General features: G+C 44.2%; 2 protein-coding genes across 2 annotated transcripts in view; both read left to right on the top strand.

Annotated features, from left to right (window-relative positions):
* LOC122413607 (uncharacterized) overlaps nucleotides 1-13,684 on the top strand; it is a 139,217-nt gene that overhangs the window by 17,013 nt on the left and 108,520 nt on the right. The gene's annotated exons all lie outside the window — the stretch shown is intronic.
* Nucleotides 458-1,000, top strand: LOC122413185 (galectin-5-like). Its single transcript, XM_043423356.1, has one exon. It carries the CDS (start codon nucleotides 458-460, stop codon nucleotides 998-1,000), a length of 543 nt encoding a protein of 180 aa, XP_043279291.1.

The following is a 13,684-nucleotide window of genomic DNA, read 5'->3' as shown; positions in this document are numbered from 1 at the left end:
CTGTGCTTATCGTTATCAGGGGACCTCAAACTTCCATTTACCGCAAAATAAAATGGACCTCCACCGTGCTTTATCGAAAAGCCGAACTACCTTAAAACTGCCTCAATGACAAGACTCGCTGCAGCGTCTTTATCAGAGCTTCGTTTTGATCCGTGTTATTGCGAAACGTTATACTCGGCAAAGGAGAAGAAATGTTATTCGCGGCTTTGATAAAACGTACGAAAGTTTGAACTTTGATATTGTTTTGCGAAAATCATTGAGCACGCAGGCGCTTTCGTGTGAGTCACACGACTTCGATAATTCCTATACCAGCGAGGAGTTGAACTTTGATTTTCGTTGAGCCGCGATAGCATATCGGAGGATACGACGTGGCCACTAGAAAAATCTCGGCGTCGTTGAGACCGCGAGCAGTCGACACTCCCCGATCAAAGTAAAAAGCACCGTCGTCGCTCGCACGATGAAGCGAATCTTGGGACTGCTGTTGTCGGCGTGCCTAGCGACCCTGACGCCGCTCGTCAGCTCAGAAAATTTGGCACCGCAATACCCCGTCGGGACCATCGCCCTGTGGAAAATACCGGGGGCGTTGTACAATGGGCGGAAAATCGTGGTTCGCGCGACCTCCTCGACGGACTCGGACGAAGTTGCTGTCAACCTTCAAACCGGTACGAGCACATACGGCACCGACGATGTCGCCATCCACGTAAAAGCCTCGTTCAATGCAAACGTGATAGTGCGAGCCACGTACTTGGCAGGTCGTGGATGGTTGACCGAAGAAACTGACGGAGGACTCCCCTTCCGACGAGGCGACGAATTCGAACTGGAAGTTTTATGTGCGGGGGATAGATTCACGATATCCATTAACGGAAGCCCCTTTTGCTCGTACAATTATCGCTTTCCGATCACTCGCATAACGCACTTGTCGGTTACCGCGGGCCTCGCTGTCAAAAATGTTCAGTTCGATGACGATTTGTATTACGCAATCGTGAAGAAAGTTTATTGATGTCGTGAATTTAAATAAAAAAGCTCTTCATTACATTTTCGTTTCTCAGCTCATTGCGTGCCCTCATTACAATAAAAATACATAACACGACCGATCGTGCGTGCTGGATAAATCCTGACGCAGTAGACTCTGCCCGGGCCTTTCTATCATCTGCGAAGAAGAATTGTGAAAAGGGCCGCGAGGGGTAAAAGGGGGGGGGGGGGCGAATAAAATCGAAAGCTCTTAAATTTTCTCGAGATAGAGTCGTGCCAGCGGAAGGATAGAGCCGAAGTATCTTACGAAACGGTTTTAGCCAGTTTTCCATGCGGCAACAGCAGCAGGTGCGCCGGTATACGAATAACCCTGTTCGCCGCACTACACTCTTCCGAAGCGCCCTCATGGACGCAGGGACTGACGAACTCACTGAGCATCGCCTCAACGTATCATCCTTCGTCTTTTCTTTCGAACGTTTTCTACTCAACTGGAGTGTGTTCACTCTTTGGGCGAGTGAACGCTCGAGAGCGAATAACACCCGCCGCGCACTTTTTACTTTCTTCATCGCTTCTCATTCTTTCTCTTCGCTTCTCCTCACTGTTTTTCTTCATCTTTGTACTTTTTCTTCGTCATCTTCGCTCTGGCTAGCGTCTCACTTGCTGCCCCAGCCTCCGTGACCCCAACACGATATTCTTTCCACTCTTTTTGTCATTTCGTTACTGCGCGCATTCAAGCCCACCAGAGTTATTGGTCTTGCCTCGGGCGAACTCACCATTACTGGTGTCAGCAATAATCGTGTCTCATTCTTATCGCACCGCGATCCTTCTCGCTCCCTCTTTTTGTACAGGGCTTCGCTCTCTCTCTGTGCTCGCATTTGTCACTGCGCTTCGAGAATAAAGTACGAACAAATTGATTGAACTTGCTGATATTTTTTTGAAGCTCTAACGAAGCTTCTAATCGTTTTTACCTCGCTTTTTATCACTCTCCAAAAATGCCATGATCATTGCTCAACATTTCAATTGCTAAGTGAATTACTTGGTTGAATTATCTCCAATTTTCCTTTCCTGCCTGCGAGCGATAAACGATGGTTCGTTCTTCTCTATTTTATTTATCGCTTGTGAGCAACGCATTATTCGAGGCTGTAAATATTTATTTGGATCGCGACACGTTGGCTCTGTACATCGTGCGATGGCTCCGTCTAGCTTCGTCGGGTTTCGATGTTGAGCCGCATCACGAGAGGCAAAAAAAATGTTTCATTTTGTCGCGCGTACTCGCGCGTTGACCCGTGTCTTGATTTCATTTTATCGTTATTGTTTGCAGCTCCATTTTTAATTATCGCGCTCATTCCATGCTGTTGAAATTCGCGTGCGGTTAAAATATTCGAATTTGCTCAAGCATCGCCACGTGCGTTTTCCTTGCTTGCTTGATATGCTGCGAAGCTGAACGAAATAATTTTCTCTGCCACTCTCGCTCATACTAGCGTCGAGCATGAGCTTTCTTTTGCTGTTTAATACAGGGGCTCGTTTTTAATGCTCTTTTTGGTACGTGGACAGGAATGTTCCCATATATAGCCGCAATTACTCTTAACGAGGTACTTGCTCGTTAACACACATTCAAAGTAAACACACAACGCGCTCACACTCGTCCATTTCCATCGTTTTTTCTTTGACACATTTCCTGCTCTATTCGATGAACTTGAATCTCCATATGGGCCCGGCCAGAACAGCTGGAAGTTGAAAAAAATATTTGTGATAATGATATTTAGCTTGATTTTGGCGCACGCGTGTCGAAGCTACATAAAGGGTCGAAACGAAACGAGAAAATCACACGAACCCTCCAATTTTTATGCAGGACAGAATTTCCATGGATGTTGACGTGAATTTCTCTTCGACAGCATTTTTAAATCGTATGAAGCACGAGCCCTTATATATGCTGCACGAATTCGAAATATATTTTAAGGAGTTTCGATGCAGTCTGTACAACGTTGTCGTGCCAAGCCGCGTTGAGATCGAAAAATTTCAAAAAGTTCAAAATTTCATAAAATCTCGTCATCATATTCTTTCATACCGAACTCGACGATACATATTTTTTAACTCTGCTTTAATGCTTAATTACTCGATAACTATGTAGAAGAAAATTTCGAAAAAAATGGTGCTTTTGTACTTTACGTTGAAGAACGTTATCACGAAATTTTGTAAATTTCTTAGCGTTTATTAACATGTACCGAAACTCCTTGACTCTCTTGTGAAAAGAGTGTTGGTATGGAATACTCGATCTCGATTGTCGTCAATCAGAGCTCAAGATTTGATTTTTTCACTCAGTCAGAAACTACTATTTTGCACCACTTGAAATACTGATTTGAATGAAACCTGCTATCGACATAGATTTCGATGTATCGTCGCTCCTTTTTTCTTAGCAAGTAGAGTTGGTCGTTATCTGACGATTTGCTTAACCTCCTTGAGAAAGGAGAGGAGGAGGGTGCTTGAAATTCTTTTCAATTGCATCCGAGGCGTTTGAGAAGTAGCTGTATCAAGAATGCTCGTCCAGTGACAGTCTTGATCGAGCCCTGGCATTGTCTGTCTAAGCCGCGAGTTTCACGGCATTCAACTCGCTTTTATCTGCTTGCTTGACTTTGCACTCGCGGAAAGCTCGTGCTCGTTGGGTCCTTTACCGCTGATTCATTTTCCCTCTCTCTCTCCTCCTCTCAGCACCGCTCGCTTCTCGTTTTCTTTCGCTCGCGCCCTTTCCTTGGCCCACTCGAGGAGGACAAATACGTCAATACTGCTGCTCCAGACATCGGGAGAAGTAGCTGCTCTCGGCCGGGCGGAAAGACGAATGGAAAAGTCTCGAGGTTCCAGCGTATAAAGCCCAAGATTCAGTTTAAATGCCGTATGGATTTTGTAAGGGTGTCGAAACCTCCGCGAGAATAAGACGAAGACAATGCCGATGCGGTTTCGCGCGAGCAGGCTTCGTTTCACGAAGAAAGCCGCCTGCGGTGCTCTCGCTCCCTCCGCGAGCAATGAGAAACGGCTGTTGGCCTCCGCCGGATATTCCCAAGTCCCGCCAATCCTAAATCCCCCAATGACGATTTTCCCCAAGTTCTACGAACAATATCGTCGCTCAAACCCGCAGATAAAACTCGTACAAAAGCCCGCGAGATTTTTAATACGAGAAAAATTTATATGCCCCGCCGTATTTTTTCATTTCATTTTATTCCCTCGTCCCCCGCGCATCAATACTCGAGACCGAGCGAACAGTAAGAGTCCACGGTAATATACACGAGCGGCTAAAATCCCCGTGAATTTTGAAAAACTGCTCTACGTTAAAACCGAAAAAGAGTTTCATGCGCGCGGATTAATCATGCGCGTCCATATATTCATTATTTACGATCCTTCGATAAATCGCGGAACAATCGTTAAATTGTTCAGCTCCCCTCTGCCTCTCGGTGAGCGCAGCGTGAGTCTCGATTGGACGAGTGCGCGATTGTGTGTTTCTAAGTGTGTGACTATCCATGGGCATATATTCGGATTAAATTTGTGGCTCAGGTCTCCTGCTCGTGTCCCGCAGGTGCAACATATTTTCGTTGGGCCTTTCGCGTGCGCTGCTCTCTCTCTCTCTCTCTCTCTCTAACGACAAACTCTGTGCTCCGATCGTGAACATTCCACATAAGCTAAACTCCCTTCCTCTCTCTCTCTCTCTCTCTCTCTCTCTCTCTCTCTCTCTCTCTCTGCCTTCCACACGTGTCTTTGTCTGCGCACTATCCGCGTATACTTTTGCGCGGGAATATCGTCGCTGAAACACCCAACCATAATCGGCTCCACCGAATCAAAATTACACGAGCTCAAACGAGTTACATAACTCCGTTGCAATATGTGCGCGCGCGCGCACTCGCGTCGAGCAGGTGTAATATTCCAAAAATTTTCGTCGCACACCAGCCCCGGAATGCTTGCGGGGAAAACACCGCCGCAAAATCCGGCCAGCTGGACGAATGATAAACGATAACAGCCTCCCTCGTATATCACATCCGGTCCACGGATTCCGGTCTAATATCACAGCTAATAATGCCCTTTAATAGCTCCGCCAACACTCTCATTGTCATTCCCGCACTGTGCACGTGTCGTTTCTCCTTCGAAAGTTTCACACTTTTTGGCAAACGTTTTTTTGCATTTTCCACTAACGCGCTCGAGAGATTTCCCGCCTCTTTCGTCGCTCCTCTCCCCCGAATCGGCGCTCACGCGATTCATCGATCTTCGAACGCCCTATTCGAACTTCGGCCAAGCCTCTTGTGCTCGTGAGCCCGAAAAAATGATTGGTGTGCTCGAGACGCGAGCTTCCAGGACGACCGAATACAACGGCTTTACCGTTAAAACTCCGCACACCTGGACGTTCCTTAGTACATCAATTTTAAAAAAACTTATAGTCTCAAGTACACAACGGTGTGTTTATCCAATCGTTTCTTCCGTAGATTTCCCATGGGCGTTATGCCTCATCCGCGTTAACGTACAAGTGTCCTACCTCGTACGAGGGAAAGAGCAAAACAGGCGAAATGGGGGGAGGCAGATGGCAGGGGGAGCTAGATAAGCCCTCAGGTAACGTCGCCTCAGTTGTGGTGGAGCGTGGAAAAGCGACCTTGGCGGTGTGTGCTCGAGTGAGTTTTTTAAAGATCGCCCCCGCCTTTAAAAACGAGAAGCACGCTGTTGAGCATCATTTCCCAGGTGGCCTCATAACGCGATTTTCATCCTCCTCGGCTCAGGCTTTACGGGGGTGGCGAGCTCTGTGCTTGACAAAAACAACAACACATGTTCGATCCTCGACGCCGATAATTCATGATACGGGCCCACGCTCGGCCGACTTGAAACAAACGAACGGAGAGTGTTTATTATTCGACGCGCAACCTCCGGTGAAACGGGCTGATAAAAAATGCATTTATCATGCAATTGTTCATTGAATAACACACTTTGACAAAACTCGGTAATACAACGTTTTTTTAATCACCCTCGAAAAGTTTAATTGCCGATGCTCATACGCTTGGAATCCTTCGATATGGAATGGGAATGTTGAACTTGAGCATTTCGCACGCTGCACCAACGCTCATTGTGCACTGAAGATTAACGAATTGAGGTATTCCTTTCAGGAACCCAAATATTCAACAAGTGATTGATTTTTCAATTACGCTAAAGTATATGTGCATGCGAATGGACTGGCGAAATTTCACGTCAGGTTATCGAATATTTAATACAAAATTAATACTTCGAAAATCATAAAATTTACTTTTTACAAAAATCACGACAATTCAATGATTCACATACTTCATAATTACAAATTCCTGATACAAACTCTCACACGGATAGAAAAAATGTGAGGAATCCATAGCGAGGATGAAAGTATAAAGGGTTACCGAATGCTTAAAAGAAATATTAACGATAAAACTTAGAAAAGTGGCAGAAGCAGCTGCTGATTCAATAGAAACTAGTGTTATTGGAAGAATTTGTCTTCATTTAACTGCAATGTTTTCGGAGAGAATGAATTTGCAGTTTGATTTAAAATTATTTTATTCGTTAGTGGATTTATCATTGGCTCCCCTTAACGCCACATTTCGTTGCTCCAATGACTTTTTTCCCCAGTCTATACCCGCGACTTCTCACAAGTTAGGAATCAGTCCAAACTGCATCAAGCGAAAGGTCGTGCGAAAGGAATACCTTAAGAGGTTCTCGAAGATCGACGAATGTCTGACACTGTAACCTCTCAAGTTTGGCCTTCTCTGCGTACTGAAATGCGTCTCTCGCATGTTTATTATATTAAGAGCAGCTCGTTGGTGGTACTCGTCAACAAGATCCTCTTGAATTTCTTACGCTTATCATTCCTCCTCGGTATACGCTTAAAATATAAACAATAAAAGAATGAAAAATGCTACGAAAGGCGAAGGTGATTGTCTGAAAAAGTTTGGTTGAAGAAGTCGGGAAGTTTCGATTCTTTGCCCTCGTGAGAATAAGAACGCGTGCGCACGGGAGGGAAAAATTCTTTTCACACCCTTACGCACGATTCACCTTTTCCTTTCTCTCGTTTTAGAATTTTTTTTGTTCACTTTTATTTTACACTCCAAAGTCTTTGCCCCCCTCTCGCGTCTCCCCTTTTCTCGTAGCGAAGCCTCTTCCTCGAAGAGAGTATATGTACCGACGAAACTGAATTACATGTTTTGAGCGAAGCTACCGCAGGAGAGCTCTCGCGTCGTACGGAGAAAAAAAAGAATGAAAAAGCTGCGTTTTCTCCCTCTTGGCTGCACTGGAAAAATTTCTACTGTGCTATCGCTCTTATATATCAATATATTATATATATATATATATATATATAGAGATATTTATAGGTGCCTTCGAGACGACGATGAGGAGAAAAACTTTTCCATTTTAAATAAGAATAAATTCAGATTCCAATGCTCGTGGTGCGAGACCGCATAGAGAAGAGAAAACTCGTGGACAAAAAGAAAGAGCAGAAGAAAAAAAAATGTAAAAGGAGAGAAAAAACCAGCAACGAATCTTACCACCATTCTCGTACGTTTTACAAACGCGAGAGGGAGTTGTGATCGCGTACTGAAATGTACTATGTCACGTTCCGTACAGAAAAATCCTATATAGAATGTAATAGAAAGGGGGAAAAAAAAGAAACGGGGGAACAAAAAATTGGAGAGATTTTTCGTCGGTAAGAAAAGGTGATAATATCCCTAAGGCCCTAGGAAAATCTAACTCCGAGCAAGAAACTTTCACTCGTCGGCTCCTTCCGCGCTGCCTCTGATTTTCACATTTTTTCGCTCGCTTTTCTCCTCCATTTTTTTCGCAATCCTTTTTTCGCTCTCGAGCCGCACTCGAGCGCCGGGCTTTTTCCGAAACTTTACAGCCATGCGACGAGGCCTTTTTTGCTGAATTATCATGGTGCATCTGTGAATCGAGAATCATAAAAATTTGGGGGTTTAATAGGGAAACTTTGGAAAACTTAGGTTTATCAATGGATTCTTAAAGCGTCTGAGGAAAGCGGGCCGGGAAGAACTGATTTTCGTTATGCTCCCACGCGACTATTGGACCCTCCGAGCTCGTCTCATCACTGCGCATTGTTACACAGGAATCTCGACCGGTCTTTTTCTGCCACCATTTTCCCGAGAGATCCTTTTTGTTGCTCCTTCGACGTGTTGGGGAAAGGGGACAAAATTCGTTGGGATTTCAGCTCACGAGCTTGGCTCGTGAGCACGAGATTCCTCGCCCTTCCTCCCTCTCGGTTTCTCTTTCTTTCTCATTTCCGGTTTCTCGTAGGTTGCATCGACAAAAAGACACTTGTTTTTCGCTGACGATCGATCAACCGCTCGCGAGCCGGGTGCGGAGAATGAGGTCAGTAAACGACACGACCGCAAGCCCGAAAAAGGCTAAAAACAGAGTACACGGAATTCGTTCTCAATAAAACCGGGGGAAGCCTGATCGAACGTGGGTTCAACTACTTATTGAGAACTCTCTCTGATTTCTATTAATCTTAGAGATTTAAAAAAACGAGCATTCCCGTTCGGATCACGCTCGTCATTTCCTGAGACAAGCATTCGTCGCGGTGAATCCCTAACGAAAAATTTTTCAACTTTTTCAACCCCTCGAACGTTCGAGCCCGAGGTCAGGGACACACGGTAAAAGTTTCATTCAACGCCCATGACTCGGATGAATGTTGATGACATGTTAATTAAACTCGATTATCGTCGCTATGATAAAGCTTATCAATGACCATCCTCTTATCTGTGTGCTGGGCTCTCGGGTTAACTGGAATTCCAACGACGGATAGAGAGCTCTTATCGCCAAGCAAAATGATGTGGTTGGAGCTTCGTTCTATTCTAGTCACGACTAATCCAAGTGCCTCGAACCTACATCTCTCTTTCCTCCTTTCCCTCTCCTCTCTCGCACTGGCTGCGGTGTGATCTCCTGACGATTTGTTAGTGCTTCGGCACATGTTTGGATTGCTCGCTGATGCATTTATCCTGTCTCCGTAGCCCGAGGATTGTCATCTCAAGCAAATCCTCTCTTATGCACTGACAACGAATCTCCAACATATTGCTCTGTAATTCTCCAATCAAAAGTGCTCTCCTCGAGGCTACCAAAATCGAAACAATCATTGGACTTTCGAATCTATACGAAAATGAATCGACACGGATTCGTGATGACGATCGAAGGAAACTGATCCATTCGAACTTCGTGCGTTTAGTTTTCCCAACTAACGAGAGCATCGAACTATAATTTTTCATCAATTTTTACCCACTCGAAGATTCTCATTATTCGTCGCGTTTAAACAAACACTCGTGACTCGAGGCCGCAGGAAAGCTCGTACGAACGGGAAACCAGCCAGCACGTGTAAATTGAGACACGCGAACACTCCGAGGCTCGAGTACAAAATGAGACGGTGTGTGAGGTTGAATGACGCGATGTCGACCGCTCTTTAGTGCCCGGTTCATACTTACTTCGTGCGTCCCTTTCTCTCTCTCTCTCTCTCTCTCTCTCTCTCTCTCTCTCTCTCTCTCTCTCTCTCTTACGCGCTCCATCCGGTTTGTTGGGAAATTTTGGTTAAATCGCTTCGAAAATTACAAGGAAATTCCTTCTTGAAAGCTGCTGGAAAATATGAGACGCAAAGGCATGTGTAAGCTATTCGGAAAGGATGAGCTCTCCTCCTTAAACTAAAGTCGAGCTTCGCTTGCTCCTCTTTCCCAAAACAGAACACTAATTATAGATATTTCAATTACTGCACCAAGTTGGCTACGTGCAGATACGAATTTATATATACGAATCGGCTCCGCTGTCGAGTTTGCCTGAGTTTCATTACGGGAATAATTCTAACAATGACAAAATATAATATGCAATCGCTGTGACAGCTTTGGAATTTTGCATTTAAATGGATCTAAATGTAATTCGCGAGGGTAGAATATTACTCTTTGAGACATCGAAGCGTCGAGATGACGAGAGCAACCGCTTCCTTCATATTTTCATTTCATTTTTCAAGAATCGAACAAACAGAATTAGCAAAAATTTTAATCAAAAGTAGAATAAGAAATCGGTGAAGAAGCAATTTTCCCATTATTTCGTATCGAATTTTCAACTCAATATTTGTCCCTTCAAGTGGTAGGCTCATCAATGAAATAAAGTTTTCATGGAAATCCATGGAGTAACGAAAGAAATGCGCTGGTCTCAGATTCAACAGAAATCGAAATAAGTCAGTCCATTAGCGAACAAATCCTCACAACATGGGACTTGGACGAAAAGATTCAGTTGACTCGGCTGAATATCAATATTTTTTTATATGAATACACTTTTTCATAAACATCGTGAGAAGCGTTCATTCGTTATGTGGAAAGATCAACAATTTTTTGCGCACAGTCCCTCTAACCCTGTGTTATATTTTCTTCATTCTCAAAGACTTCTTTATCTCAATAACCAATAAGAAGAATCCTTAAAAATTTGACATGCGTGTCAGTCCCATTTAAATTCTGTGTAAATTTCAAGACTTTTTTGAGAAAATAATAGTTTTGTGGATGCGAGCTACATTAATACGACGTACAGACTTCTCTCGAGGATAAGAAAACACCCACAAAATCAACAAGAACAGAAAACCTACTAAAACAAACTCATTTGAATGTTCTTTACATTTTTTTTTTTTTTTTTTTTTTTTTTTTTTCAATATTGCCAATCTAAATTCCGTAACTACATAAACTTTCTTCAAACAGATCGCACTCACGAAAAATCGGTATCGAGCTAAAATTTCAAGCAAGAACGTAAGAATTTAAAGCAAACGCGGTCCTTTTAGGAGCCCCCGTCAGAATGAACTGTCGAAACAGAGTCGTCCGCGGGAGGGTAAAGAGTTGAAACGTTCCAACAAATCTTTGCCCTGGTTGATCGTGAGTTGCGCGCTTAAAATGTTGAAACAGTTACAGCCTTGAAATGAAACGACGCGGTGCGATCGCGTTATAGAATCGGGTTATCCAGAGCGAGAAATCCGCAGACCTGACCACCGCGTTCATCGCAATGTGTTCTCCCATATGTTTATATATACACGCGCGTATATGAGGACGACATATGTGTATAGAATGTATCTCGCGTTGCTCGCTCGTGTTATTCACCGAAAATTCGAACGCCACAGTAAGCTCGCGCTGGTGAACGTTCGCCGGGCCAGAGTCAAGCCTATTAATCAGAATGTCCGGTTACAGCACTCGAGAAGTTGGAGTGATATGCGAACATATCCATAAAACGGAAATTTCGCCGGAAACGTGTTTCGATATGTCGCATATTGGACAGAGAGAGAATCGATCGAGCGAGCCCTGATCCGGCTCCTCTTTTGGGTTTGGTTATCCACGTGCGATTATTACTCGGAAGTTTCATCCTGAGGAATTCAAACCCCGCGGTCCCCCGCCGGGAATGAGGAATTCGTGAAATCGAGAGCGTAGTGAAGTGGGCGGGAGAGTGATTCGTAAAAAAGTAAATTCATCGAGAGGAAAGTATGGAAATAATTTGTCATTTCGTTTATGTGCGGTTGGTCCCTTGGAAAATAATAATTTAGCTGGAAAAGAAGCGGCGAGAAGCGTCAAGAGGAAAAGGTACTTTTGACTGAAGTAGGTAAGCCGGGGAGGAGTGATGTCGAGTGTGAAAGGTCTACACGTATTGGAACGACGTACGGAATGAGAAAGTTTAAGTGAGAAAGACACGTAGACGGAGGGAATTGAGGAAGATGAGAAATCCGAGGAGTTAATTCCACGTGAAAGCCTCGGTTATACGATACAAATTCCTGTCTGCCAATCTCGTTCTGTTTTGCCATTTCCCCTTCGTCAATTCTTCCACCCGTACGTACGAACGTTGGCCTCTTCTCTCTCTTTCTCGTTGCTGCCCTGCCTGCTTCTTCTTTTCTTTGCTTTTTTCCTCGACATCGAGATGTTGGCACGAAGGAACGCTCGTGCGTTCGCACTGCAGGAAAATCGAGCAGCTATCAATCCCTTAGAAAAAATAAAGGAAAAAAGAGGAAGCCCGGCCCGATGGAGAAAGGAAGAGGAAGGAGAGCGACAGCAAGAAAATAAAAGTTGGAGGAAGAAACTTTACGATTTCACCTGGTGACTAAGCACGGAAAGAGAACAATCGTATGCCACAGTCAGAGCGAACTGCAACAGTGGAATCTTCCAGTCTTCTCCTCTTCTTTTTTCTCTCTCTTCTCTCTCTCTCTCTCTCTCTTTCTCGTCCAGAACGAATAACCCAACGTGTATTATACGAGATTGGCAGAAAGCTGTAAAAGTACCAGAGTTTACGTCCGGATGAGCTCTCGCCCGAGTTTCTTCCAAGACGTCGGTGCGGATTTCGTGGTTTCACGCGAGCGCTCTTTTCACGCAGGGCAGCCTTAACTTCGGCAGAAAAACACTCGAGACATGAAAAAACTTTCGAACAAAGTGGATTAAGGTGATTTAAATAATGTGTGTAGTTAACTCGCTCCGTGTCCATTTATTCCTAATCGATATCCTCGCACAAGGCGTTGTTCGCGTAAAACTAAAATCATCCCAACATTCGTATATGTTTTTACGTGACGCACCCTCCCGCGAGTATCGCCCCCGAGATTCTTGCACTGCGGAAAGGGTCCCGGCGCTCTTATTTCTCCAGACATCTCGCCGTCAATTCGATTAAAATTTAACGCGAACCCGCAATCGCGATTATACCTCATGGAAATAATTAATCCCGATGTTATCATTGCTAACTTTATTAATAGAAAACCAATAAATTTTCTTTCATTCTCACGCGTCTTTGGGCGGACTGAAAACGTAGTTAAAACAAATAGAAATCGATCGAAGCTCGCTTGCATTCTCGAGATTCTAAATTGAGAATAGTTATACGATATTCCGGAATATTTCATTGGGTCGATGATTCACAGAGAGCGAGCTCGACTCAAATAATGGGACAGGGATGGAAAAAGAGAAGAGAGAGAGAGAAGAGGAGGAGGGGGGGGGGGGGGGGGGGAAAGGAGGGAGATAACATCTCGTCTTTGTGTGCTGCACGAGCAGATGGTATTTCGCTTGATTTTGGCACGATATTCCCAAGTTTCTGGTATACGTGTCACGATAAGTTCGATGCACTGAGACCAGAAATGCTGAGACAGCTAAACTGGCAAAATAATATGTCGTGAATCTCGTACCAACGAGAGGATCGCGGAGCTTCGAAAAATATGTATCAATTGACTTCTCCGTAGAAAAAGACACTGCGCTGTTGTCTGTTAGTTTTTGAAAATTTGCATTATTGCGGGACTCTGATCGAGCGTCGATATAAATGGGGACAGGAAATGTCTTTCTTTTTTTTCTTTCTTTCACATGAGACTACAAATGACAAGCGCACTGTAGGCGTGCGTATGAGGTTTCTTGTATATTTGTACATCCCTGAAACATTATGCAGTCTCCAGCGTTCGAAATATTCTTGGGAAACATCTTGCTGGCACAAATGTACCGTAAAATTGTTGGCAACCCTCTTTAATAACTCTCGTGCTCTGTAAAATGCGGCACGAATGTACACGCGATGTGTTATAATATCGCAATATATAAAGCAGCACGTGTGAATTTATGAGATCTTTTCGATAATCCAATTTCCTCGATTTCAAATGCTGTGAGGTACTCTCGCGGGTTTTTTTTCTGCTGACTCGTGTCATTCTTATCTGCCCCTGGGAATGGGGGGA

The sequence above is a fragment of the Venturia canescens genome, chromosome 7, assembly GCF_019457755.1.
Source record: "Venturia canescens isolate UGA chromosome 7, ASM1945775v1, whole genome shotgun sequence".
NCBI lineage: Eukaryota > Metazoa > Arthropoda > Insecta > Hymenoptera > Ichneumonidae > Venturia > Venturia canescens.
This window is presented reverse-complemented; position numbering and strand designations above follow the sequence as displayed.